This window comes from Poecilia reticulata, chromosome 16 (assembly GCF_904066995.2).
Source record: "Poecilia reticulata chromosome 16, P_reticulata-male-v2, whole genome shotgun sequence".
Taxonomy (NCBI): Eukaryota; Metazoa; Chordata; class Actinopteri; order Cyprinodontiformes; family Poeciliidae; genus Poecilia; species Poecilia reticulata.
In genome coordinates, this window is record NC_088845.1 from 19,534,292 (window position 1) to 19,560,228 (window position 25,937).

The 25,937-nt window shown below is 39.4% G+C and overlaps 1 protein-coding gene across 14 annotated transcripts in view; it reads right to left on the bottom strand.

Annotated features, from left to right (window-relative positions):
* LOC103478711 (uncharacterized) overlaps positions 1-25,937 on the bottom strand; it is a 40,050-nt gene that overhangs the window by 8,821 nt on the left and 5,292 nt on the right. For 4 of the 14 annotated variants that reach the window (XM_081597672.1, XM_081597671.1, XM_081597673.1 and 1 more), the window contains exons 1-28: positions 25,454-25,654; positions 16,003-17,399; positions 14,825-15,103; positions 14,622-14,726; positions 14,421-14,539; positions 12,457-12,675; positions 12,202-12,289; positions 11,704-11,856; positions 11,256-11,353; positions 10,488-10,660; positions 10,294-10,395; positions 9,451-9,657; positions 9,130-9,249; positions 8,297-9,016; positions 7,824-7,985; positions 7,571-7,702; positions 7,244-7,450; positions 6,936-7,118; positions 6,597-6,830; positions 6,330-6,503; positions 5,974-6,237; positions 5,729-5,896; positions 4,505-4,705; positions 4,175-4,366; positions 3,379-3,584; positions 2,718-2,786; positions 2,555-2,605; positions 1,918-1,980 (exon numbers count right to left, since the gene is read on the bottom strand). In XM_081597672.1, coding sequence (XP_081453798.1) covers positions 1,918-1,980; positions 2,555-2,605; positions 2,718-2,786; positions 3,379-3,584; positions 4,175-4,366; positions 4,505-4,705; positions 5,729-5,896; positions 5,974-6,237; positions 6,330-6,503; positions 6,597-6,830; positions 6,936-7,118; positions 7,244-7,450; positions 7,571-7,702; positions 7,824-7,985; positions 8,297-9,016; positions 9,130-9,249; positions 9,451-9,657; positions 10,294-10,395; positions 10,488-10,660; positions 11,256-11,353; positions 11,704-11,856; positions 12,202-12,289; positions 12,457-12,675; positions 14,421-14,539; positions 14,622-14,726; positions 14,825-15,103; positions 16,003-17,399; position 25,454 — 6,087 coding nt within the window. In that variant the 5' untranslated portion in view covers positions 25,455-25,654. Of the gene's footprint in view, positions 1-1,917; positions 1,981-2,554; positions 2,606-2,717; positions 2,787-3,378; positions 3,585-4,174; positions 4,367-4,504; positions 4,706-5,728; positions 5,897-5,973; positions 6,238-6,329; positions 6,504-6,596; positions 6,831-6,935; positions 7,119-7,243; positions 7,451-7,570; positions 7,703-7,823; positions 7,986-8,296; positions 9,017-9,129; positions 9,250-9,450; positions 9,658-10,293; positions 10,396-10,487; positions 10,661-11,255; positions 11,354-11,703; positions 11,857-12,201; positions 12,290-12,456; positions 12,676-14,420; positions 14,540-14,621; positions 14,727-14,824; positions 15,104-16,002; positions 17,400-24,996; positions 25,166-25,449; positions 25,656-25,937 lie in introns of those variants that run through there. The other 10 variants (XM_081597669.1, XM_081597668.1, XM_081597662.1 and 7 more) reach the window with 9 other exon arrangements.

Below are 25,937 nucleotides of genomic sequence, written 5' to 3' on the forward strand. Positions count from 1 at the left end.
AAATGAACAGATGCGACAGAAGAAGCGCTGATTTGGCAACATTTGGCAGCAAGGTGGAATGGTCAAGAAGATGGTGGCAGGCGTATTGCAAAATCAACTGCAGATTGTATAAAAGGAACTGGTTGTTGTTCTTGAAAGCGGCGTTTCTCCAAACGTTATGTTGGCTACACATCACACAACACAAAGGACTTTAATTATTGTGAGTTTTATTCTACAGCCAGTTAGTTATAACTGTTGCAAAAGTGCAAAGCATTTATGGTAATTAAGAAAGACAATGAGCAAAAGCAGAATCAGGAGAATACTGATGGTCAAGTATAAATCTATATCTGAAAAAAAAAAAAACGAAGCAGCTAGATCAACTATAAACCGAACATACACTAATCACAGATTTTGTCCCCAGTTTTGGAAAGGTTTGACCTGAAGAGATTGAATGAAAGTCTTACATGTTTTTAATATCTGGTTAAATTCTCTCTCCAACAGTATAACCTGGGTTCGGGTTACCGTTTTAGGTATTCTTCCCCAAACATTTCACAATAAGTATTGGGATTTTGGCCAATTCTTCCTGATAAAAGAGGTATAGTTGAGGCAAGTATGTGGATCACCTTGCTAACACACATCTGTTTTCAGCTTTGCCCACATATTTTCTATAGGACTAAAAACAGAGTGCTGTGAAGCCCACTCTCAAATAATATTTTTTTGTTCTTAAGCCTCTTTTGTAACTAATTTGACATCATAATTTAGGTCAAGAAAGAGGTCTCGAGAAGATGCTTTAATATTTCCATGTCATATTTTCTCTTCAAATGCCATCTAATTGTGTAAAGCAAAACACACCCACAGCATGATGCTGCCACTCCTGTTTTTTCTAGTTGGAATGGTGTTATCAGACTAAAATGCTTCTCCATCTTTTCTCCAAATATAGCAATGTTTATAATGCTCAACGCTTAATTCTTTTTAATGATCCACAAGATATGTGTCAAAATATTCAGATATCCATCCCTTACTACAACTGTTGTATATATTTCTGTTGCTTTTGGAGTGATCTCATACCTTGTGTTGTGCAGGTTTTACTGTGGATAATGATACTTTTTTTCCAGCTTCAGCAAGCAAAGTCTTTTACTTTAGTTCTGGAGCTGATGAGCATATTTCTTACCAAAACACGTCCTTTTCTGGGACGCAGAGTGGACATTCAGATGGTGCTTCTACTTGTATTTGTTTGTATAGATCTAACTTTTGGAGTCCGTAGTTCTCCTGATATCTCAGCTGATTTCTTTCGATTTTCCCTTGGTGTCTCAGAAGAAAGCAATGTGCTTGAGGCGATGCCTTGCAATACACACACAATGGCGCCTAAATAAAGTCAGAAAGCGTGAGCCTATTGGAAGCTTACAAAGCCATGACTTCATTTTCTGGTTGTACTCAACCTTTTTAAAAGCATATTAATCTCAGAGTGGGTAAATTACTTAAATAAGGAACGTCAAAACAGAGTCGTTTAAAAAATTTTCAAAATTATTTTTCCTTTCTTTATTCTGTTTTGTTAATCTTCACCAATATTGGATAACGGTATGTAAATATCTAGTTTACTGTTCAAGTATGCTGTATCTACTGTTATGAAAAGTAGTTTCCCAACAGCTGAACGTCCATCATCGCAGGTTATGGTCAACAGTTTATTCCTGTGTCTTATAATTAGAGCAAGTAAATGAATCAAAAAGTTAAGGATGTTTGTGTAAACCAGTGTTTAAAAGTTCAGCAGCACTCTCCTGAATCAACCAAGTCAATTTGCCTCACAATTACTTATTGCTGATGCAAGAAATAGTGCGAATCATGCCTCATGCAAGCGTGAGATTAAACAGCAGCAGCAGCAGCCGGTTGTGCCAAAGAGCAAGAAAAATGCAGCTTGATAGCTCCGAAACAGATACAAACCTCCAGCATTAACAGGCTATGTCTGATATAAATTGAGTCACCCTCAATTTTCTTAGCTCTTTTCTGTGAAGAATGAAAAGAACAAAAAACAAAAAAAAGTGTGGGTTTGTTTCAGTTTCCCTGTACGCTGGCATCACACTGCCGCATGGTGGACATGCATTGTATGAAGTTCACTAATGTGTTAAACACAACAGATGGGAAAGAACAGAGAGGCGTTCATGCAAAATGATTTGGTGCAAAGTGACCAAAACTGTCCTATGCTAGCAAAGAAGAAGGACTTCTATAATGAAAAACTGAACAAAAACACCTGTTAGTCTAAGATCATGCATGTGTGCATTCCAGTGTTAAAGACAGCAAGCAAAACTTTTAAAACGTACAACTTATACTGAGGCGAGGAAAGAATACTTAACAAATCAGACTGCCTCTAAAGTAGTCTTCAAGACCAGATTCTTACACATTCTGTTCGTAACTGCATTTCGTCTGGTTCTTAAAAATAAACTGTACATCTCTTGAACCTGATATATTTAAGTTTACACCTAGCTGTACGGAAGCACAACATGAGAAGAGGGTGGCATTAGTCCTTTCAGATGCAAAAATCGGAAGTGGAGAGACGCATGAGCGGCACCGAGAGTCTGACCTTTCGCATTTGCACCCCTTCCACGATCGTCCTCTCGCTCTCAGACTCGTGCTACCCCGGGGGGAGGAGAGAGGAAGATGTGTTAGCGCCCTCTGCTGGTTGCGTTAATAAAAACCATGTCCTGTGAGGGTCAGTGTGCTACAGGCTTGAGCCTGCCACTAACCTGGATGTACCCATTGATGGTGGATATCAGTGAAGAATCTACGTCTCTCTGCTCCCTCGACACTGCTGACTACAGCAGCAAGAGACACAGTTTACGCTCATGCATAAAATGTCTCTGTACACGTTACGCTCTTAGGTGTTCTTTCTGAATCAGTAACAATTTCAACATATTTTCAACCATTCAAGATCATAGATAAGATTTTTACCTTAAATGCATAAAGATTCTACACAGTTGACATACAATTATGGATGTAGAAAAATTTAGTTGGATTTCCCTACAGGTCAAACTGGATTAACACTGTACTTAACAGTGTTATGTACTATTCAAATTCAAATTCATAATACTTTATAGATCCCAAAGGGAAATAAAACATAACAAATATAATAAAATATAATAATATGTTAATGTGTGCTTTTCCACATACTCATCTTCTGTTTCACACAGTTCCAGTTAAGTTTGGCAAACTTTACATGTTTATGTTTGAGATGGTAGAACAGAAATGGTTATTTTCTATGGTGTACTAACTCTTTTTACCCATCTTTACAAAGGGTGCCAAGAGATTTGTCCTCATCTTTATTTTGTTTTATGTTGCTTTCCTTTTAGACATTTGTGCATTTGTCAGCCCAGACAGATACAAGAGTAAATAAAATGAGCTAAATACCTTGATTTCAGACACTGCCTCTATTTTTGAGGGCTCTGCAGCTTCTACCGTGACTTCCAGCTTCCTCTCTTCCAGGCGACTGGTCTTTATGGGAGTGGAGGTCTGGGGCTGGTCGAAGGGAGCCATGGGGATCCCTGCATCCGCCAGCGCGGCCTGAGAGAAGACTGGAGCACTGACAGGACGTGCGCCCCTCTGCGTGCTCACAACTACAGAAAAAATGTAAGGAAAACTGATATTAATAGAAAGAATTATTATGTTTGCGGTTCTTAGGTTAACATGTTTAATAACTAAGGTATTTTTTTCAGATGTTCGCACATCGTTAAGTTTTTAAATGCAACATTGTCACAATCAGCAACCATACTTACCGCACTCAGTCGCCCTGTAATGAAATAAATGCAAAAACTGAAAGCGCATACTGTACCTCATGTGTTTTCAGTTCGCTTGGTTTTAAAAGAAAAACATATGAGAATAAAACTTAGGCAAGAAGCATAAATCCTCAGGGGGACATGATGGAAGCAGCGTGTTTTAATTAAAATAATCCAATGGTTGCGCAAAAGCAGTTAAGTCAAGTCGCATAATAGGCAAAATGTTCATGACTCATTCAAATGTCGAGAACAAAACAGCATTATTTCTCCAGTCTGCAAAAACTGCCAGGTGGAAAATGTGAGAGGAGGCCTGGGCATCAGCCCGTGTATCCAGGCAGCAAATGTTAGTAAATGTTTCATGACGCAAAGAAACCCACAAGTGAGCATTAGTCAAAAACACTCCACACACACACAAAAAAAGTAAACAGTACCTGACTCTTTGGCATCAAAATCTAGCAGAACAAACCAGTCATCAGTGACATCTGTGTGTATGACTGGACGCCTTTCTTCCAGGATCCGCATTTCAAACTGTGGCTTCTTCTCAGAAATTTCAACCCTTTTTGCGGCCACAGCAGATGGAACTCTGACCTCTGATCGGACCCTGAGGCTTTCAGGGGCAGCAACTAGCATAGATATGAACGAGGCATTATTGTGGAAAAGAAGTGAACAGCATCAACAGCCCTCAGGGCCTTCATAGCATAAAACTGAATTTACACAAGTAATTTGTACGTGTTTCGTTGAACCCTTCTTTCATAATATACCTGATGTTTTTAGGTCTGGATACAGAAGAACAAACCAATCGTCTTCCACTTCTATTTGGGGCTGACGTTCCTTCACTACTTCTTTCTTCTGCCAAGTCTCATCCACAATAGTAACCCTCTGCTGTGTTCTTTTCTCTGTGGCTACAAACTTTTTGTCTGTTCTCGCTTCAGGAACAGGGAAGACACGTTGCTCCACAGCCACTGGCACGGAATCAGAAGGAAAAACTAAAATGAAAGGTATTCTGGGGGTTTTCTTTCTATTTTAAAATCTGTATCTCAAAAAGCTCAACAAAACCAACAAAAAGTATGCCGTTTCAGACTAAGTAGAGATGCACCAATTCCTCTGCATTTGATGTGAATGAAACGATTTTCCTGTTGGCCCATAAACACACTACAACATGCTAACTTGTGATACTCGTATTTTAATTGCGGAAGTTTCTCTAAGTGAGGAAAAAAGAAATGGAACCATTTATAAAATCAGTAAGGATTAGCATTGTAGGCTACCGGACCTGCGGCCCATAAACTGGGGTTCAACGGACTTACTCAACTCAGCAGAAGGTTCAAAGTTAAAAACATCAAATAACAGCAACTACATGATTATATTTAGATATTACTGCAAAAAATGAGACTACATGCACCTATTTCCATAAAAGCTAGCATTAGCACTGCAGCACAGCTAGCTACAACAAGACTTGGAAAAGTGGGACCTGTTTAAATTTTCCACAAGCCATTACTTTTGAAGTAGTGTGATGCTTTTAATGAATATTAATTGGTTATTAACATCCAGAATAAAAATGGTTTGGTGAGAAATTTTCACTTGTGATTCCCGTTTACAATGTATCACAAGAAACCTTGGTCCTACATTAGCCTTTGTAGATCAAAGACTAGTGTGATTGCTTTATAATTGAAACTTGAACGAACATCCATTACCACTTAAATTTGTGAGATTAATTTTAATATATAGCATGTTGGACTTTGTTTTTATCATTCTAAATGTCTTACTATTACTACAACCACAATGTTATTGTAACCAGAACCAATAAAAAATATATCTATTGGAGAAAAATGGGAATCAGCTGAAATAAAAATCCAGAGGTTAAAAAGTGACCTCAACAAATTGGTAATTGGTACATCTCTAGCCCCCAGTAACAGCATACTGGTTGAACTGTGGAATAGACAACATATCTGCCTAATTGAAATAGGCAAACAGCCATAGCATAGTACCTGATACTTTTGGTGCCACATCTAGCAGCTCAAACCAATCATCATCCTCATATGTTGGTTGTGGCAGGTTAATCACAGTCACAGCGGGTGGCCTCAGATCCTCCTTGACGAACTTTGGTTTTGGTTCACTGGGTTCAGGTGTCTTAACAACCCTCTGAACCTCAGCAACTGACACAGAAAAATTAGGATTGATAAACTTTAAGCACATAGCAGAGTATATACTGCCTTTAGCCAATTAAAAGTACCTGGTGCAGTGGGAATGGGTTTTTCTTGAGTAATGTTAAACAAGACAACCCAATCATCGTCTTCCATGTTTGACTGAGGTGGGGGCTGGCTTGGCCTAATTTTAGGAGAACGAGTACCCTCTTGCCCGCTGGTCGCACTAATTATCACTTCTTCATAAGTTCTAATCTCTGTGGTTTTTGCTTCCTTGTACGCTGCAATCTCTGTGGTTTTTGCCTCGACTTCAAACGTCTCTGCCATCTTTTGAACAGACTCAGCTGGGGCAGCTGGTGCACATAAAATATGCAAATGGTTGAGTTTCACTTGTGTACATGAATCTACAAAAAAAATGTGATTACAACATAAATTGATCTTATACCTGTGGGTATGATAACTGGCTTGTCACAAACAATGTCAAACAGCATGAGCCAGTCATCATCTGTCTCCGGAAGAGGCTGGAAAGGCTGTGGACTAATTGGATATAACCTTTGCTCTACACGTTTTGCTTCAACTGGAACAACTGGACTGATTTTAGCTGGTTCTGGCACAGAAACTGAAACGAATAAAACAAACATTTACTTATGACTCCTGTCAAACATATTGTAGGAATTTTCTCTAAATAAAGACATTTGAAGGATAAAGGTACCTGGAGGAATATAAGACTCTACTTTGGGCGGTATGTCCAGCAGCAGATACCAATCATCGTCTCGGTGGCTCACTGGATACAACATTATCTGCTCTGGAGGTTTCTTGTCATGTTTCTGAGTCACAGTCTCCTTAACTACAACTACAACCTCCCTTGTCCTCTCTACTGCCTCTGAGACAGTGACAGTTGCCTTCTTTTCTTTGGGAAGAATCTGAACATATTCAGGCATTGATGCTATAGACAAAACAAAAGTAAGTAGTATGCTGTCAGAGACCGGCAATGGACTTAAAAATCAGTGGTCAGATTTGGATTTAAGTGTACAGTATACAGTAGTAATACCTGGCTGTAGAAGTGATGTTCCCCTATCTGGAAGATCAAGCAGACTGAACCAGTCATCTTCTGCTTGCCTTGGTATTTGTTTTCTTTCAGTATCCTCTACAAAAATCTCAACTCTTTTGTCTCCCTGATCAACAGCTGGGACACGTTCAATCTGGGATTTGGAGACACCTCCTGATAGACTCACTTCAACAACAAAACCAAAATAAAGCATAATTCAGTCTTTCCTGTCTGTAATACGATAAAGAGAGTGAAAGAACCGATCCAATTAATCTGCAAAGCAGCATGGGAGACGGTATGTTTGTCAGTACCTGGTTCTATATATGTAGTTTGTCTAGGAGGAACGTCCAGCAACGCAAACCAGTCATCATCCCTCTCAGTCACTGACTGGATTTCTTTAAGACATCTTGGAGACTCTTGGGTAATCTGTCTCTCTTCAACTACTACTTTGTAATCTTCTGAAACTTCAGCCACAGGGACAAACTGCCCTTCATCCATCTGGGCTTCCTTTATTGTTACTGATAAATGGAAGCAGGAGAGGACTTTTTCAATCCACAGGCGTAAGCACATATTTTATCTGCAAGCAAGCAGAATACAAGGCAGAAGAGCAAATGCAGCACACACTGTTTCAGCAGTACCTGGTTCTATCCAGGTTTCTCTTTGAGTTTCTTGTATCATCTGTCTCTCTTCAATTTCCACCTTGTAATCTTCTGAAACTTCAACCACAGAGACAAACTGCCCTTCATCCATCTGGGCTTCCTTCATTGCTACTGATAAATGGAACCAGGGGAAGATTTTCTCACTGTTTTATCAACAAGCAGCAATACAGTGCAGAAGAGCATTGTTCATTTGGTTCATTTGCAAAAACAACATACACCATTTTAACAGTACCTGCTTCTACATATTTGGTTTCTGTTGGAGGCCCCGCAAGCAACACAAACCAATCATCCACCCTTTCCACGAGTGCTGGTTGTTGCAGGATCCGTGTCTGCTCCTGAATTTCCTCTTCTCCTACCTGTCTCTTCGCCACTGATCTTAAATACGTGCTCTCATCTACAGCAGTGAATAATCAAGAGGGTAAAGACGCAAAGAAATTGAACAGAGGCGGCAATGTGTTCTGCAGGCCAAAAGCAGCAAAAGTCCACACGTGAGGTTGTTCCCACAAGAAACTTCTCATGCAACCTTCTAATCCACAAAGGAGCACAATAGCAGTGAGCACAAATGCAATTCAAAGAACAGTAGTAGTAGTAGTTGGTGAATGTATTATTAATATTTGCCACATGACGGCCATCTCTTGCAAACCGGTTAGAGCATTAGAAAGATTAGTCGAAGATCAAAATGGCTCACAGAGTAACATACTGTACCTGATGGGCTGAAAACTGGCGGGTGGTAAAAAAGCAGGTACCATTCATCCTCATTTTCTTCCTCAACTGGATTTCCAAAATAAAGCCTCTCTGTGACCTCTCTCTCGGTCTGTTTTTCTAACATCCCATTTGACTCCCCGCTCTCATCCACAATCATCACCCTCTTCCCGTCCCTGCGCTCAATCTTCTGCATAATCACAACAGACGTGGCCCCAGAAACATCTGAAGAGTCAAACTTTTGCTGGACGTCTTCCTGCCATTCCTTCTGTATCTCTCGTACCTTGGCCCTCAGACTTTCATCTAACTGATTCAGATCGTTTTCCTCTTCAGGTACCAAGCCTTTTAAAAACACAGCTTTAATTTGTTCTTCTAGTTCATCCACTTCATCCTCATCTGTCTCCATCCTCTTCATAAATCTCTGTAAAACCACCTGATCCAAATCCCCCTCTTCTGCTCTTAATCTTTCAACCTCTTCTTGCCCCAGTTGCTCTTCGATGATCCTCTGAATCCTCTCTGACACCTCACTCGCTTCCTGTAGTCTTTCCTCCAAGTCCCTCACTTTTCTCAGTTTCCCCTCCAGATCTTCGATCTCTGTCAATGTGTCTATCAAGGTCACAGACTTCTGCAGTCTCTCAATGACTTGCTCGGTAGTCTCTTCTTGTTTGACCACTGATGTGACAAGCTCCTCCAAACGGATCTGGGACTGGATTTTATGAGAGGCTGAGAAGAGCAAAAAGATCAATCAAACACCTAACTAATCTAGAATATATGGCAGGCTGTTAAGTTTTATTAAGTAAGTTTGAAAAAGTTAATAATTCCCCCAAACAACTCACACAAAATATTTTCTTCAGACTCAGATAAGAACCGACCAAAGTATAGGTACCAGTCATCCTGCTGGTATGGTGCAGGTTTATGTAGAGGGTCCGGAGAGGAGTATCCAGAGCTGGGTTTGGCTGGCACCAGAGATAATAATAATGATGTGCTACAATCAGTTAATTGTCCTTTTCTATTTGTGCAAAACAGTAGCATGCTTACTTCAGCTTTTCATATTGAGGGAATATAATAATGACCCATTTATAAACATTTTAAACAGCTACATTGTGATTAAAATAGAAAATGACAGAAATGCGGATGGGCATCTATAGTGAAGGTACCTTGGTGTTCCACAAAATCAAAAGTCTCCACAGTGGCTACAGCAGGTTGACGATACAGAAGGTCAGACCACTCGCCTTCCTTTAGGTACTGCTGTTGCTGTTCACTGATAATTTGAGAGCCACCATCTATGGTCTCAGTGCCCTGCCAGGTCACAGACTGTTCTTCCTCCCTGGACTGAGAGGAAGTCTGCTCAGACTCCCCTCTGGCTGTGAAGAGATGGTGCGGTGATTGAAGTTACATAATGATTCTGCAGAACAGATGACGACTGTTGTGGATGCTTCATGGTGCTTCAAGCAGGCTTTTAGCCTAGTTAGGTGCAAGCATTGTTTGTTTTTTTACCTTTGGACTTGGATTATTGTAAGTCCAAAAAGATGAGGTTAGTGCCAGCAAGATAAAAAATGCAACTCATCTTCTAGAACAAGAGCAAAATGGCTTATTATTGTACCTTGCACAACCTTGATTAAAGAATGCTGCTGCAGAAGTGATGAGTGAGTTATTCAGTTAGGAGGTAATATGAGGTGAAAGCCATTTGTGAGATAAAGCTCTCCACTTTAAAATGAGGAAGCACAATTTCAACACTGGAAATTACTCCGACAGAGAAACAAAACAGGAAGTCGGAATATTTTTGTTCCTTTTACCATGCAGAGTAATCAAAAATAACTGATTCTTGTTACTGAACGTCCACAATTGGTCGTAGTTACCAAGTTGAAGAGCTGCATTTTTAAAATATTAAAGCGATAAAAAAAAAAAAGAAAATGTGAAGGCATGTTGATAAAAGCGATGACGCTGAAAGCAATTAGCGAGAAACCGGCAATGTGTCCGCCTCATGTGCATCCTGGTACCTGGAAATTCCACAGAAGGCTGGCCAGAGAATGACCTATCATCAGCCTCAGATCTGCATGATTCAGAGAGTTGCTGCAGAAACTGGAGAGTCTCATCTCCAGCTGCAAGTGTAAAACAAGTCATAATGTTACTTATCAACCTTTAAGCTTATAGCAAGAAACAAACTATTTCAGACACACACACTTTACCCTACCTCCATCCAAGGTACGTGACAGCCTCTTGCTAGCAGAGCGTGTGAATCGAGGCGCTGGGCGGTCAATCATGGAGCTCGCCTGCCGGGTCTGGGCTTGAGTACGGCCGCTGTACCGGAACTTGGAACCCAAGACAAGAAAACGACGGGACGATGGAGGCTCCACTAATGGAACCCTGAGAAAAAGACACATTTTTTTTGTTTTATAAATTTTTTTATTCTTAAAATAATCGGAATCAAAATATATATATATATCATTAAATTGTATGAGTTGTAAAGAAGTTTATATATTATCTTTAATATCTAAAATTCCTTAAAACATTTATTTTAGCCATGACCTTTGTGGCTTGCACTCTTTCTGGAAGCTGTCAATAACTGACAATTTGACACCCATAACTTACATTTCTCTACTAAAGAGGATTTAACTTGGTCTTAAGATATTCTAGTTTTACTGAGAAAGAATTTCAACAGCTGTACGATAGATTCTCTAAAAGAAACAGTTATAAATCCTTGAAATATATTATTCTCAGTGTAATGAACGTATAAATGAGTTTAACTTTTCAAAAATATAATTTCAACTGTTTTATTGCGATGCAAAAAAATGTTAAAGGGCTAATGCTTAGTCTTGAACAACGAGTATTTAGCTTTTCCTAAACACTCATCAACATGAGTCTTAAATTACTGTGCCTTGTAAGCCTATCTAGAGTATACAGAGAAACTGAGAATTATCCTTTGTTTCAGGTAAAACAGTGAAAAGAAACTTTTCTCTACCTGAAGAAAGTATGATGCTCAACGCAAACTTTCCAAAGTTTCTTTGAGGCTTTGTAGTTGGGCAGCTTGAAGCCAATTGTGCTCTCATACTGCTCTTGCTGCAGGGGAAGAAACAAATCAAAATCAAGAGACATCGCCTGCAACCGATGACAAAATCATTTTGATGTCAACTGAAATAAAGTTTATATTCATGTGTGCATCTCAAAAGTATATGCCTCTGTGGATACTTAAGCATCAACTTCAATACAACAAATGCATACACTTCATTAAAATAATAGGATTTTAGTTAAACAATTATAACCAGTTAAATTATAATGGTGAAAAAATGGATGAGAAAACTAAGAATATATGGTTAACCACAGTGGGTCTCATAAATTAAGGTTCTGACTCAGAATAAGTATAAATGTTTTGATCAGATTTAAAATCAAAATGACTGCCTGAGGTTTACCTCTGACGCTCTGATTTTGATAAAGAAGCTGCTCCGTTTGTAAGAAATTTTAAGCACTTTGGGCCATGGGAAACGATTGATCCTCAGCTTGTCCTTGTAAACCATCAGACCACTGGAGCAAACACCCAGTGTGATGTCGACACCATCGAGATCCTGCAAGCAAGAAGGAAAATGTCAATAAGTGTCATGGCATGACCTCTTGGTATTTTCAGAAAACAGTCACAAGGGGGCACTCTTTCTTTCCTAATTAATGTTGTGGAGGTCATGGGGTTTGAAACGTTATAATCCTTTCATTTTTATCTCAGAAGGTTATAGAATCAATTTTGTTATTAAATCTTAATGATGCAAAACGTGACTGCTGCCGCAAAATATTACCAAGAAATTAAAAACATGAAAAAGGAAAAGTACAAAAATTTCAGACACAAGTTTATTTGCAAAGCATTAAAACAAAATGTCAAAACTTTTTTAAAATGTTAAAGAATTAGGAAAATTACCCACCTTGGCTTGGTGCAGGTCAACTCCGTACATTGCAAGTTTCTTGGCATTTTCCAGAAACAGCAAATCTGCTTGGGCTGGACTCATTGACCTTCACATGAAAAGAGAAACATTTTCAAAGACGACTCATTCAAAGGTTAAACAAAAATGCTTACCGTTCAATTGAGCAAAAACAATCTTACTCGTACTTAATAACCACGATAAAAATGATCTGATGACAAATTTCTATTTTTCAAATCATACAGGCCCTTTAATGACCTGTAAGTGCGGTGCAGCTCCATCACTTTCTCCTCCAGCTCCTTGCTTTGTCCGGGTGCCAGGTTCAGATCTTTAACGTAGTCTGTCCCGTGAACCTCCGGGTCGTATTCTCCCAGCTCAGACTGGACCGTGTAGGAGCCCAGCAGGGACAGGGTGACAAAGGAGCAAGGAAGAACACCTTGCAGAATGTCCTTCCTGAGCTGGAGACACAGGAAATATCTGCGAAAGAAAGACAAAGACGTGTTAAGATATTTACATGGGAAGTTGTTTTCAAACAACAATGAAAAATGAAAACAGAAAAAAATTAGCCGATAGAGACAGTCCATCACTTTTTAGGTGATGTTCTGTTTAAGAGTTTATAATGAAATATCTTTTTTCCAGTAAATATCGCATGACACTGTTGTTCAGAATAAATTCAGGTGAGTTAGTCCCAGACGTTGAAGCCATCAGCTAAATTGATAGAGGTCAACACTGATATGTTTCTTTTGTCTTAAAACAGCACCAATGTAAAAAAAAAAAAAAAAAAAAAAACATTAGCAGTTTCAGCTAATTTTAAGACCTCTCAAATTATTGTCACATTTAAATTGGGTGGTTATTTACACAGACATCAATGGTATGTTAATAGGATTGTTCATCTCTGGTCTGTGACTGACAGATGCGTATCTTGGCACACTGCCAAGGATCTGGCTCCTTGGTAAATTCATGGATTAAAAAGAAGAAAAACTAAATGAGACAAGACAAGACAGTTTACCCTTCAATAACAATATACAATACTTATTTTAGAGCATACCATACACCGTTCTATACGATGTGAGTTGTGGTGAAAATTTGTTTCAAGCAAAGCTGAATTAGTGGTGAACTTCATTGTCCATTTTGGTCGTCCAAACATCAAATATACCTGACCATGCATTGATACACAGAGTAGACTTGCTCTTCCTCATCTTAGCTCTTGGGGGTATAGCCAATCAGTACTGAGAAAAATGGATGGCTGCTTTGCAAATGCCAGCCAGCACTGTGTCATGGTATCTCAAGTTTTTCAGATATTCTTCACAGCTGCTCTACCAGCTGTGAAAAGCTGGTAGAGCAGAATTTTATAGCTGTTGTGAAAAGCTGCTCTAACCAGCTATATTGAATCTTGCAACTTAGTGAATCTCAACATCCCTAGTTTTTTGTTTTCTACATGGGATACTAATGTCGGAGTCACCACCAAAAATATTCATATGTGAAACATGTACTGAGGAGGGAAAATTTAAACATAAAATGTTTTGTTTTTTTTTGCTTTTTACACATTGCTTACTTTTTTTTTATCAGACATTTACTAAAAAATTTTTGTGTTCTGTTCTCAATATGTTTGTGTTGCACCTAATTCTACCTCAGTATCCTTTATGAACAGTCATTATTCACATATCCAAGCTTTTTGTTTGTGCTGATGTCTTTTTCTTTAAATTTAGCTTTGTAACAAAAAGAAAAGAAGAAAAAAAACATATGAGACCCAAATGACACTTTAAAGGTTCTTAAAATTAGCATTTGCATAGACAATTAGGATGTTTTTCAGATTGTAGTTGTTTAAGATGGCAGAAGTCCCCTTCGGTCTTGATTTCTCACAGACAAACTGTTAGCCAAATCTCTACCAACTGATCCGGATTTACACTAAAAGAAGATGCTAAGAAAGTTATCTACTGTAGGTAAAATATCAGGTTGCTAATAACCTTTCAACAGAGCCTCATTTCAAAGATCATGAACCGTCCCTTTAATATCATCATGAAGCGGAAGAGGATGGATGGATGGATGGATGGATGGATGGATGGATGGATGGATGGATGGATGGATGGATGGATGGATGGATGGATGGATGGATGGATGGATGGATGGATGGATGGATGGATGGATGGAAGGAAGGATGGACTTTTCATTGAAGTTATATAACTTCAACGAAAAAGTTAAAGTTGTACATTTGCATATACCTGGTGAGGTCTTCTGTAAGCTGCGCTGGATCAGGAGGGTAGAACTTCACATTAAATGTAAACTCATAGACGCCACCTGATACCTGTTTCCGAATCTCTTTGATGGACTCCAACCATGTCTGCAAGTGAGGATAAAACAACCACAAGTCTCAGCTCAGTGTCTTCATCTGTTTTTATTAATCAAATAAAAATGTTGCTCACCTTGCTGGTTGGGGTTTCCCAGATCGCCAGGCCAAAGTAATCCTTCTCCAGGAGGTTGACATGGTCACACACTTTAGTTAAAAGCTCCTGACCTTTAGCATGCTTCTATTGGTGTGGACATAACAGAGATTCTTCAGTCTGAATACCCATACAGCATTACGTAAGCATTAGTGAACAAGGTATAAGTTGGGTGTTTTTCTTACATCTAGTTCACACTCAAACAGAGTGTCATCCAGTAAGGTGACTTTGCATTGCATGGCTTTTGGACGTTTGGGGCCTTTAGCCTCCTCTGCCTTATTTTCTGTCTTCTTTTGTTTTGGAGGTTTCTCTTTCTTTGTCTTCTCTGTTGTTTTTTCTTGTCCTTTGGTCACCTCCTGCTGGTCTGTTGGCTCCTCCTCCTTTTCTGTGCCCTCCTTTATTTCTTCTTCTACTTCAGGCTCTTTCTTTATCTCCAGTTCTTCCTTTTGCTCCTCTGGAGCAGGCTGATTGGTTTACATGTGGAAACATGTGAAAAAACATGTCAAATTTGATGAGACTTTATAAAACGTGCACTGTGAATGGAAAACATTTACTTCATAATTACATTTCCCAACCAGAGACCAGATTTTTATAAGAAACATAATCATCAGTGGATGAATAAAGTTGTTTACTGATATCTAAACAGCCGTCAAGTTAGCATGATTTAACATGGGGCTGTATGATGCATTGTGCTTTTGGAGTGGGCAAGTTACCAGTATATTAAAAAGGTTTTAAAGCCGTAACATATTAATGTATTTATGACAGAAAAAAAAGATTAATATGTACTCTGATTTTTTTTCTCCTAATTTAAAACATAAAAGTAATTACTCTGACTGCTGCTAAAATAACACTGATTATTACTTTACAGGGATAACAAGAATCAGATTCTTGTTATGTTCAGGAAAGAACATTTTAACATCTGGTCAATTTACTGGCACAAAATAAGGCTTTTATTGGTTCTTTCTTACTGGCTGCTTAAAGTCTCAATGCTGAAAACTAAAACTAAAATGCATAGCAACAGGTGGGGGAGGGGCAGAGCTGTACTACTCCATACAGACTAGTAAGGTCTATCACCCTTTCTGGCATCTCAAACTGTGTTTGAAAATTTCTGCAGTTTTGGAGCCATGACTTTTAAAACCTTGGTATAACTTGGTACCAGTTATCCCCCCCCATGCTTCCACCCAGTGCCTCCTCCTGATTGTTCTGCTCCACATTTAAGTTTTGAGGAACATTGATGTTTCTTGTGAGGCTGGTATTTTTTATGGGTTTTTACGGGATGTGCGCGAGTCTCTGGTATAAGTTATTGTAACATTAACTAAGCCGCAGGAGCTCAGTGATAATCAGGCTCTCAGGTTTGTCTCACCTGTGTCTCAGCGCTGCTTACTGACTGGTGATCTCCAGCCTGTTCTGTGTCCAGCTCAAGTTTTAGTTCTGGCTCTGGAGCGGCAATTGGCGCTTTCACTTGCTCCTCACTTGGCTTATTCTCCTCTTTGTCCTCCTTCTTTCCTTTGGTCTTTCCCTTCTCCCTTTTCTTTCCCTTTTCCTCTTCTTTCTGCTGCTTTTCTTCTGTCTTTTCCTCCTCTTTCTCTGTCTTCTCCAAGTGTTTCACTTTTTCCTCTTGTTTCTCCTCTTTTGGTTTGTCCTCTTCTTTCTTTTTTCCCTGATCTTCTTTAGCTTTTTCGTCGTCCTTCTTTTTTGTCTTTTCCTCTTTAGTTTTTTCTTCTTCCTTTTTTGTTTTCTCTTCTTTTGCTTTTTCCTCCTCTTTCTTCTTTGTCTTTTCCTCTTTAGCTTTTTCCTCCTCCTTCTTTTTAGCCTTTTCCTCTTCTTTCTTTTTCAACTTTTCAGCCTCTTTGGCTTTTTCCTCTTCTCTTTTTTTTGCTTTCTCCTCTTCTCTCTTTCTTACCCTCTCTTCTTCCTCTGCTTTTCTTTTTGCTTTTTCCTCTTCTTTTTTCTTCAGCTTTTCCTCCTTTTCTTTTTTCTTAACTTCCTTCTTATCTACCTTGCCTTCTTCTTTCTTTCCAGCTTCTGTCCTCTTCTCTTTAATCTGAGTGGTCTGCTTCTTTTCTTCTTCTTTTGTCTCTGGTTTTGCTTCCTCCTTTTCAACAGTTGTCTTTATCTTTTCATCCCTGTTCTCCTCTGGCTTTCCGGGCTTTTCTTCCTCCTTTATTTTCTCGTCCTTTTTCAGTTTGCCTTCATCCTTTTCCTCTGCTTTCTTCTTCGCTTCTTTCTTTTTCTTTTTACTGCCTTTCTTCTCAACCTTTTCTTCCACCTTCTTTTTCTCCTCTTTTTGTTCTATTTGCTCTTCTTCTTTCTTTTTAACTTCTTTGACTTCTGATTTTTCCTCTACTATTTTGGACTCCTTGTCCTCACTCTTCACCTCTTCCACCTTCTCTTCTTCAGCGTTGTCAGCCTTCTCTTTGTCTGCCTTCTCGTCGCTGGCTCTCTCAGCCTCAACGCCCTCACCGTCCGAGCACTGAGAGCGCCGCTTAAGGAAGGAGGAGAAGAGGCGTGAGAGGCCTTTGCCGGCAGAGGTCCTGCTACGAGGTTTGAGCTGCTCCTCCTCTGGGGAGGTAGCTACGTCTGCAGGCCCAGGCTCAGCAGCCTGCTCCTGGGCCTTGTCACTCGACTGCTCCCCCTCCTGCTCAGTAGAGGTCGTTTCCTGCTGCACAGGTTCGGCTTCTGGTGGCGCGCGGCTGCTCTTCTGCTTGCCCTCAGTGTCGGCCTCGTTCACAGCACTTGCCTCTGTTGTCATGGTAGCCACTGGGAAGGAGAACAGAGGGGAGTCAGAGATTGAAAAAGGTCACAGTGCAGCATGGTGTGTGACACTACAGCGGATGGTAATTGCTAAAGTGCAACAAACAAGATATTACAGCTACATGAGGAAAACTTACACAAGTGTTCTGAATAGAGGTGCAACAAAAAACAAAACTGCCTAATGACCGATATGCTGGTCAGTAACCAAAAATTCAATCAGGTTAAATGCCACAACCGGGTTTCACTGACAACAACACTCTTCAGTGTCGAGATTGTTACTTAGTGAAGACCAAAAGTGTGATATTTGTAGTGTTACTGAGGTGTTTAAAAAAAAAAAAAGAAGTCAAAAGGATCACAGAAAGGAAGCTGCATTTTATACTGAAGCATCTTGGCAGCACATTCCTGGCTGCTTCAACACAAAGTTAGGCTTCTGCAGGTAACAGGAAGATGCTCCATCAGTAATTACTATGAGCAGTGCTGCTATCTACTCTAAATGGATCTTGTCGGACAAAATTTTACGTGATGTATTATATTTTTAGTGTGCTAAAAAAAAAGTTCAAGCAATATTTTGTTTCATAAAGTAAATAAAATAATTGGGTTTATTTGTACATATATATTTGTCCCAGCCTGTATCTTCTCAGAGAAGCAGATTACCTCTTTAACTTTGGGCTCTTTTTGAGAAGCTGTTGTTTTATATTACAATAAACATTTTTTTCAAGGCTCAATTAAAAGAATTACAAAAAAAAAAGAAAATGTTTTTTACTGAAAATTCTTAAACAGAAAAATAAATCCACTGAAATTTAGCAGCTCAAACCTTTATGAATCGGTGACTGAGGACATGCAAAGAAAAATCTCTGATTGGTGATCTGGGAATTACATTTACATGATGAAGTGTGGATCTTTGCTCAAAATTTCGACAAAGTTATCTACAGAAGATGAACAATATCTCTACATGTCTTTAGGAAACAGGCAGATCTGGTGAAAACATGATACAAATTATCCTGTTAATTATCCACTACAAGTCAAGTTTTTAGATAACAACTGTCCTGGGCGATTTAGAAATTGATTATACTGTTTAATGTGGGATAGCATTTCATGTCTGTTTGCAGCAAACTGGTTCTTACACAAGGTGCCTGTAATGCTCAGTTAAAGAGCCGGTTCTTCCTTTGACATAAGAAGCCTTTTCATGCCTGAATATCTCACTGGTCACAATCAAGCAACTTAACCAACAAACAAATAAATGTCTGAAAACGGGAAGGTACTGAACTGACTTTGCGTCTATACATCTTTGATCCAATTGGCATCCTTCATTCCATGCCTACATATTGCCATGTCACTACTCCCTGATTGTTTTGTAGATTAAAAAAACAAAACTTGTTCTATCCTGATACTTAAATCCTGGCACATAATATTTTTCGTTTTAGTTAAATAGTTTTGAATATAAATATTAATGATCATGCTCAAGCATGCTCTAGAATTCAATTTAAGTGAATTAATCCCTGTTTTAGATCCAATTTCAATTCATTTTGGTTCTAATTTCCAGTTGGGCCAAAATATTTATTAGCACCCATCTGCTGGTATATGTTATTAATGTGACTAATAAAACCAGAAGCACACATAAAATGGCCAAAAGAAAATAGACTTTGTTAAACTTGCGTCTATTAACAGTCAGAGCAATAACAACTGAAACTGTGTGAAACAAAACTCAAGTTTATCAACACAAGGATGGTCCATCTAGAAAATCACCAAAGCTCACAGAGATGAGAACTGTGGGAAAAACTTCAGTTTCATTTCATTTTACAACAGATGAATTAATTTTTAAATCTTTAAATCTGTGCCATTGTGTATGGATGGTGCCATGTATAGATATATTCATTACGCACCAGACATATGTTGCTATTAAGTTAAATTTACCCAGAAACTCTAGTCTCCTATCATCTACCCTGCTGTTTAAATAAAAGACATCAAATTTCATTACAGACTTATTTTTTAAGGAAATATGAAGCAAACTGTGACCCATAATTTACAATCTAGCACTGACACATGTACAGCCCATCAGCTCATCACACAATAGGCCTCCTTGTTGGAGACTGAGCCAACATGGAGTTCTGATGGCGTATCATGGACTCATTAAATCGCCCAAGCACAAAGAAGGTATTCTGCTCAAGATCTGCCTATTAGCGCCGCCTGGCTCATCTTCAGCAGGCAGGGCTGGCTCTTTCTATAGCAACACACCCATTCTGATCTGGGAAACAAATGCTCTGTATACAGTAACAAAGCATCCAAAGTATCTAGGTGATATATGTACAAAACAATGACATACAGAGCTGTGAAAAAGTCCTTGGCCCATTGCAGAAGTCTTCTGTTTTTGCTTTTATGTCACATTTAAATGTTTCAGATCAATCTCATTTTAATGTTACAGAAATAATCTCAAATCCGATTTAAGTCCAGACTTTGACTAGGCCACCCATTCAGCGTTGAACTTGTTGGTGGGCTTGAGATCCTTGTTCTGTTGCATAGATGAGGTATGTTTGAGCTTCAACACACCGACAGTCGAACCGTCTTCTTAAGAAATTTTTTGTTCTATCCGTTACAGCAAGTTCTCCAAAACCTTAAGTATCAAAACTAGCACATAATATAAAATCAAATAAATAATTCTCCAGAGCACTTTTTAGTAATCAGTCTCATTGATTCTATGAGTGAATCACAGTTTTATGAGCCAATAAGCTGCAGAGGGTTGATCTGTTTTGCAGATTCATAAAAATGAGTCAGACTTGATATTTTTAGAAACTTGCTGATTAAATTACCCAGAAGGTTAACATAAACTCCAGATATTACACAACTACCCAATGTTTCTGTTGACTTTTATAATATATATATATATCTATATATGAATAACTTACAGGGCCTCCACTGTACAATCGATTCACTTTGATATCACAGACAATTATCGTGTCTCGCCACTGTTGAACTGGTGAATAATGCTTTTGTCTCCGATACGTCTTATGAAGAGGTGTGGGGGGTAGCAGACAAGGCCGATCCTCCAGATGTACAGGGCCGCCCAAAATGGTGCCTCCCGGATCTCTACACCATACACTTCCCACTGGCTCTCCAGGACAGGAGGAGGAGGGGGGCACTCAAATAGACCAAATCCTCTTTAGCCCTCCCCATTGTTTGTGTCCAGTGACCAATAACTGTGCCGCACTCTATTACTAATCCACTCTGCCCTTCCCCCAACAGGACCCCTCACCACCACCACCTCCACTCCATGGGTCTGTTCCCTGGGTCACCACGCACACACAGACGCGCACACCTTTATGCATCGATGCCCACGGCCTCCTGCGGGCGTCTTAATGCTCCGTCATCTCAATTCTGAGTGTCAGGAAACAGACACGGTCCTAATGGACCAGCTGAGCTTGTGTCTGCTGCCTCCTCCATTTTGTGTTAGCCCATCTAACATCTCTGCCGTCGGCCAGCTGAGCAGGGCCGACCCACGTCAGGACCGACGTTAGACGACGGTGACGGCGCAGGGTTTCCCAATGCACCATCAATCTTTCGTAATGTGACAAATAACACCCGTACTTTAATGGGAGGGGAAGGAATAGTAATGAAATGTCATATTTTTTGAAGAAAAACGACGGACCTCAATAACACACAATTAGAGCCTGTAATAAGATGAATTATAGATGAAGTAGGCCACCCTCCAAGCAAGAGTGAGCTCACAGAGAGACTGATCAGATGCAAGCAAAAAGACTAGAGATCCTCTGTGATTAGAATTTTAGGTTATTATTCATTTTAACTGGGTGTTTCTTTTTTCAATTATGTAAAATCTAAGTATTTAAGTTTTCAATCAAAGTTTAGTTTTAGAGCAAATTTAACAGAAACCAGTGTAACACAAAGAGCTTTGCTTAAAAACTGATGGAGGAACGTTAAAAAAAACATACTAGAAATGCCAAAGTTTTTTTGTATTTGTTTTTTTATCACAATGGAAATAAGTTTAAAAAAGGAATTGTGGAAGGGTAATAATGCAATGAGAGATCGAATAAAAACAATACGAATGTATAAAGACATGACAAACCTGAAACATAAACCATAGACAGTACACATGAAAACAAAAATAAAAATATCTAAATCTAAAATAATGGCAAGTACAATATGATAAAATATATACATTTGGAAATAAAAGTAGCTAACTTTGTCAGTTATTAATAAACCAATTCCCAAATAAACTTAATGGGTTTTTTTTTAAACCCAACAGAGGTGTTTTTGTCTGGCGTAAGGAAACCAAAACCATAAATTGATACACTTCAAGTCTCATTTATACCTTGTGCATCAAAATCAGAGGGGAGGGGGGGAGAGGAAGAAGAGCTTGCAGAGAGAGGAGGAGGCAACAGTTTAAAAATAGCTAAATGTGCCCAAGATGCTGGGACTCATTAGTAGGCCCAGCTCATATCTATTTTTGTTCACGCCTCGCTTCACATAACACGCATATGCACATGTGCGAACATGTGTGCACAGAGGCAAGAGCTCACACAGCATTTACATCCACATTTTTAAGAGAGCTGAAACTGATCCATTTGATTTTCTTTTGCACATTTATGCTACTCTTTCCTAAAATAGCCTGGTCACATATTAGAAGGAGTCCTCGATAAAATAGTATATAGAAGTGAACATAAAGAAAGCATGTTTCCTGGATACTGAGAGCAGGCTTAAGGAATTAGAAGGAGTTTAGAGTTAATCAGCCCTCAAGTGACCAAGTGAGATTATCTTCTTCTACCTGCCTGCAATATCCATCTCACTGTCTCCATTGAATCTTTTTGTCTGCCTTTGCAAGTGTGTGTGTGTGTAGTGATGAAAATAGTGACACATTGTGCTGATTCATGGTTTTATGAGAAGCCCCACCTACCTGGCTGGGGAAAAAATATGCAGTAATGTAACTCAAGACTAGGATGTCAGCCTCAGGTCACTCTTAGTAAACACAGAATGCAGGCCAGCGTATAAAGGTGGACTCTGCAACAAACTAATGGCATGTTCTGTCAACACCCAACCTTGGCCTGCAACATTATAACTATTCTTCTTTGGGTTTAAGAAAAGGTTCATTGTAAGTGATGTAAATATATTCAGTTGCAGCTGGGCAATGTACATGCACCAGGCAGATAGATTTATATTCCAAAATTTTTTTGAAAAGTACACTAGTTTTGACGCAGCAAAAACAAATCTCAGATTTTCTTTTCTTTGTAATTAGCCTGCCGATCAATGTCAGCATGGTACATTGTAGCCACAGCTGGGACAGGCTGACAGAAGAGAGGCTGCCATTCAATCGGCTCCACTGAGCCATCTGACCAGTACCAAGAGGGAAGGCTTTGCCCAAGGACACAACAGGAAAGTGACTGAGACAGACAGAACTGGGATTTGAACTGGCAATCCACTGGTTACAGGATGAACCACTATCCCTTGAACCACTGCTGCTCCTTTTCCCATTCATTGTTGTTCTGATCCACAACTAAGCCTATTGGCGCATTAAATTATGAGAGATAATCACTCCTGATAAAATGAAAATATGCAAGTGGCCTCCAGCTGGAAGATAAAATCACATTTTCAAGTAACTTCTTGAAAATTTTTCAATTGCTTTATTCGTTGGCTGTCAAAAAGGTATGAAGTGCTTAAATAGGCTTAGGTTGCTATAATGTTCCCACTGCATAATAACCTTCAGTTGAAATAGCACCAAGTATTAAATAAAAAAGGTCTAACATTAATCACTGCAGAAAATCACCAGGTCCCTCTTGTGACTCAGCAAGGACAATCGTTTTCAGATAAAGGATAGATAGATGGATGATTAACATGATCTAATTTCTTTTAAAGGAAACAATACTCAGACTTCAGCCAACTGTAGTTTTAAATCAGTGTAGTGCTTTTTGGGCAGCCAATTATGCCTGTCTATCTTGCAAGCCTGGGGGAAGTGTAGTAGCTTTATTTCAACCAACTGAGTGACAATGCACAGCAACATGTAGGGGAGGGGCAGCGAATTGCCATATGGACCTTTTATTGAGAATCCATATCAAAATGAAAATGTTCTGACACCTTAGTGTGGCTTGTCCCCAAGAAAGCTTTGAACTGAAGAATGGTTCAGACACATAAGCCTTGCAGAAAGGAACCTTTTTGCATGCCAAACAACCAAAATTGCAAAAATACAAACTAGTACAGAGGCAAAATAACCAGATCACTTCAAAAATATGTAGAAAAAAATGTCACATCAAAGAGTAATCCACAGCCCACATCTTCTGTAAAGTGAAGACAGTAATCTTTGCCCAGGTCTTTGTCTCAAAATGATCAATACACACAGATGGTCTGTGAGCCGGATGTTGTAACATGAAACGGCATGGGAAAAGAATGAAGCAGCATGATTGATTTAGTGTGGCTTCACTGAAAGCAATTTAAAAGCCATTCTGAGCATCAAACTCAGCCAAAAGTGCAATCAGCTAATAGCAGAGACATAAATACATTTGAACATTAGTGAAAGACCTTAAAAGCAGAGCTCAAAGGAAGGTGCCTCATGAACTTGGTGTCCAGCTTAAATTCACGTTTTTCGTTCAGAAAGAACAATAGTGGTGAAAGATGTGTGGATTTCTTTCCTGTTTGGGTCTGCTCACAGAACAGAGCAGTATGCCTAACTGTACGAATGCATCATAACTCCCAAAAGAGGATTACACCAGCAAGCCCTTCTGGGACCTTAATGACCTCACTCTGTCACAGCAGAGCCGAAAACATTGTTCAACATCGCCTCAGGTGCTTCCTGTGTGTCTACACCACCACTGCTTCACCAACAGGAGATCCTACCAGGGCGTCATCACTAGTGCTTTTTTAGGTTCTATTTACTTCTGTTGTTTATTAAAAAAACAAATAAAAAACTTCCTAGTCCTGTAGCATTAACTCTGCCTCATCCCCCCATGCGTCACATCTGCAGCTCCTCACGAAAGATTATCTGACTATATATATTCAGCCGTATCGATGGAGATGAGGCTTATTGGATGAGATGCTGTTGAGCGCGTTAAACGTAGGGAGGGCTCCGTGGAAACCAACACAATCTTCACAAACTGCCGCCCTTTTTTTCCAGCTGAGGTGGGTATTTTTAACCCCCTGCATTCCTCAGGGAGGCAAAAGCAAGGCAGGTCAAGCAGAAAGAAAGTAAATGCAAAGCATCACTGAAACAGTGGGAGGGGGAAACACCCAAATAACATCTGAACATTGTGGACGCACATCACAGATACAAGTGTATTATTTCCATGTGGTGTATTTCTATATATTCATGTCATCTTTAGGCATTTTACAAGACAAAAGCATCTAATTCATGTCCAGGAATAAACCAGTCTAGTCATATGTGAGAGTCAAACTTAACACAAATTATTTCACCATATATCATTAGGATTCTTAAATATTATTAATTCAAAGGATAAAACATCAGCTTCCGGATGATATTTTATCCAAGTATGTACACTGTACGTAAAAATAACTATTTGTTTTGCGGGTTATTGGTGTTCCAAAGGCATCAATCAACAGAAAATGCACCAATATGCTTAACTGGATTTAAAAAGTGCATACTAACCATTTATGTTGTTAGCAGACTGAGTCTTCTTTAAATGTTCGTGTTTATGCCATGTTCATTCATTTTTATACACAACTCGCACATGCAAAAACAAAAACAACACCGCTACCTCCGCCAGGAGGGACTACTTTTAATTGAAGATGCTGCAAGAAGACTGCTACTGGGGTCTATACCCGAACGAAATAGGTTATATAACTTTAATTGCCCTAAATATTTTTTTAAAGATGTCTGAATATGTCGTGGCAGAGTCTAAAAAGCATCGTTTTCCCGCAACTTATTATTATTATTTTTTTTTTCTGAATTAAAGTGCAACATAGTAGCGGGGCTGTGTCGGACGAACGTGCGCCGGGGTATTTAAAAAAAAAATCTGTTTACGAAAAAAATGGCGCCGAACGCACAACAAAACAAACACCCATTCAAACGCACCCACCTTACACCTTAAATTGGGCTTACCTACTCTGAGTTTAGCATCAAGGGAGACAAAAAAGGGCCCAAAAATATCCGATAATTTCCCGGTATATATTCCTGACGTTCAGGAGAGTAACAATGTTTCGCAGCGACACATGCTTTGTTGTGCTGAAGGTGTCCTGATGCTCGTAAAGGGGCGGAGTCTCCGGCTCAGCCAGAGCAGCCTCAGCCATAGACAGAAGATGGGCACAACTTTCATGCAACCCTGTATATGCCAGTGAATGTCAGTCGGTGCTGCAGGATTCCAGTTTGAAAAGAAAACCAATCGATACTCTCAAGGGCTGTTTTGAAGTAGTCGTGTTTCCATTTATTGTCTGTGACTGTGCTGCAGTAGCCATAAAGTAGCTAAAGAGAGCAATTATTAACAGAGTTCAATGTCCAGAAGCAGAAGGGGTGAGGGGGGTGGGGGGGGGGGGAGCTGCAGCATGATTTCTTTCCCTCCATATTTACATTTTTATTAATCTAGGCACCCA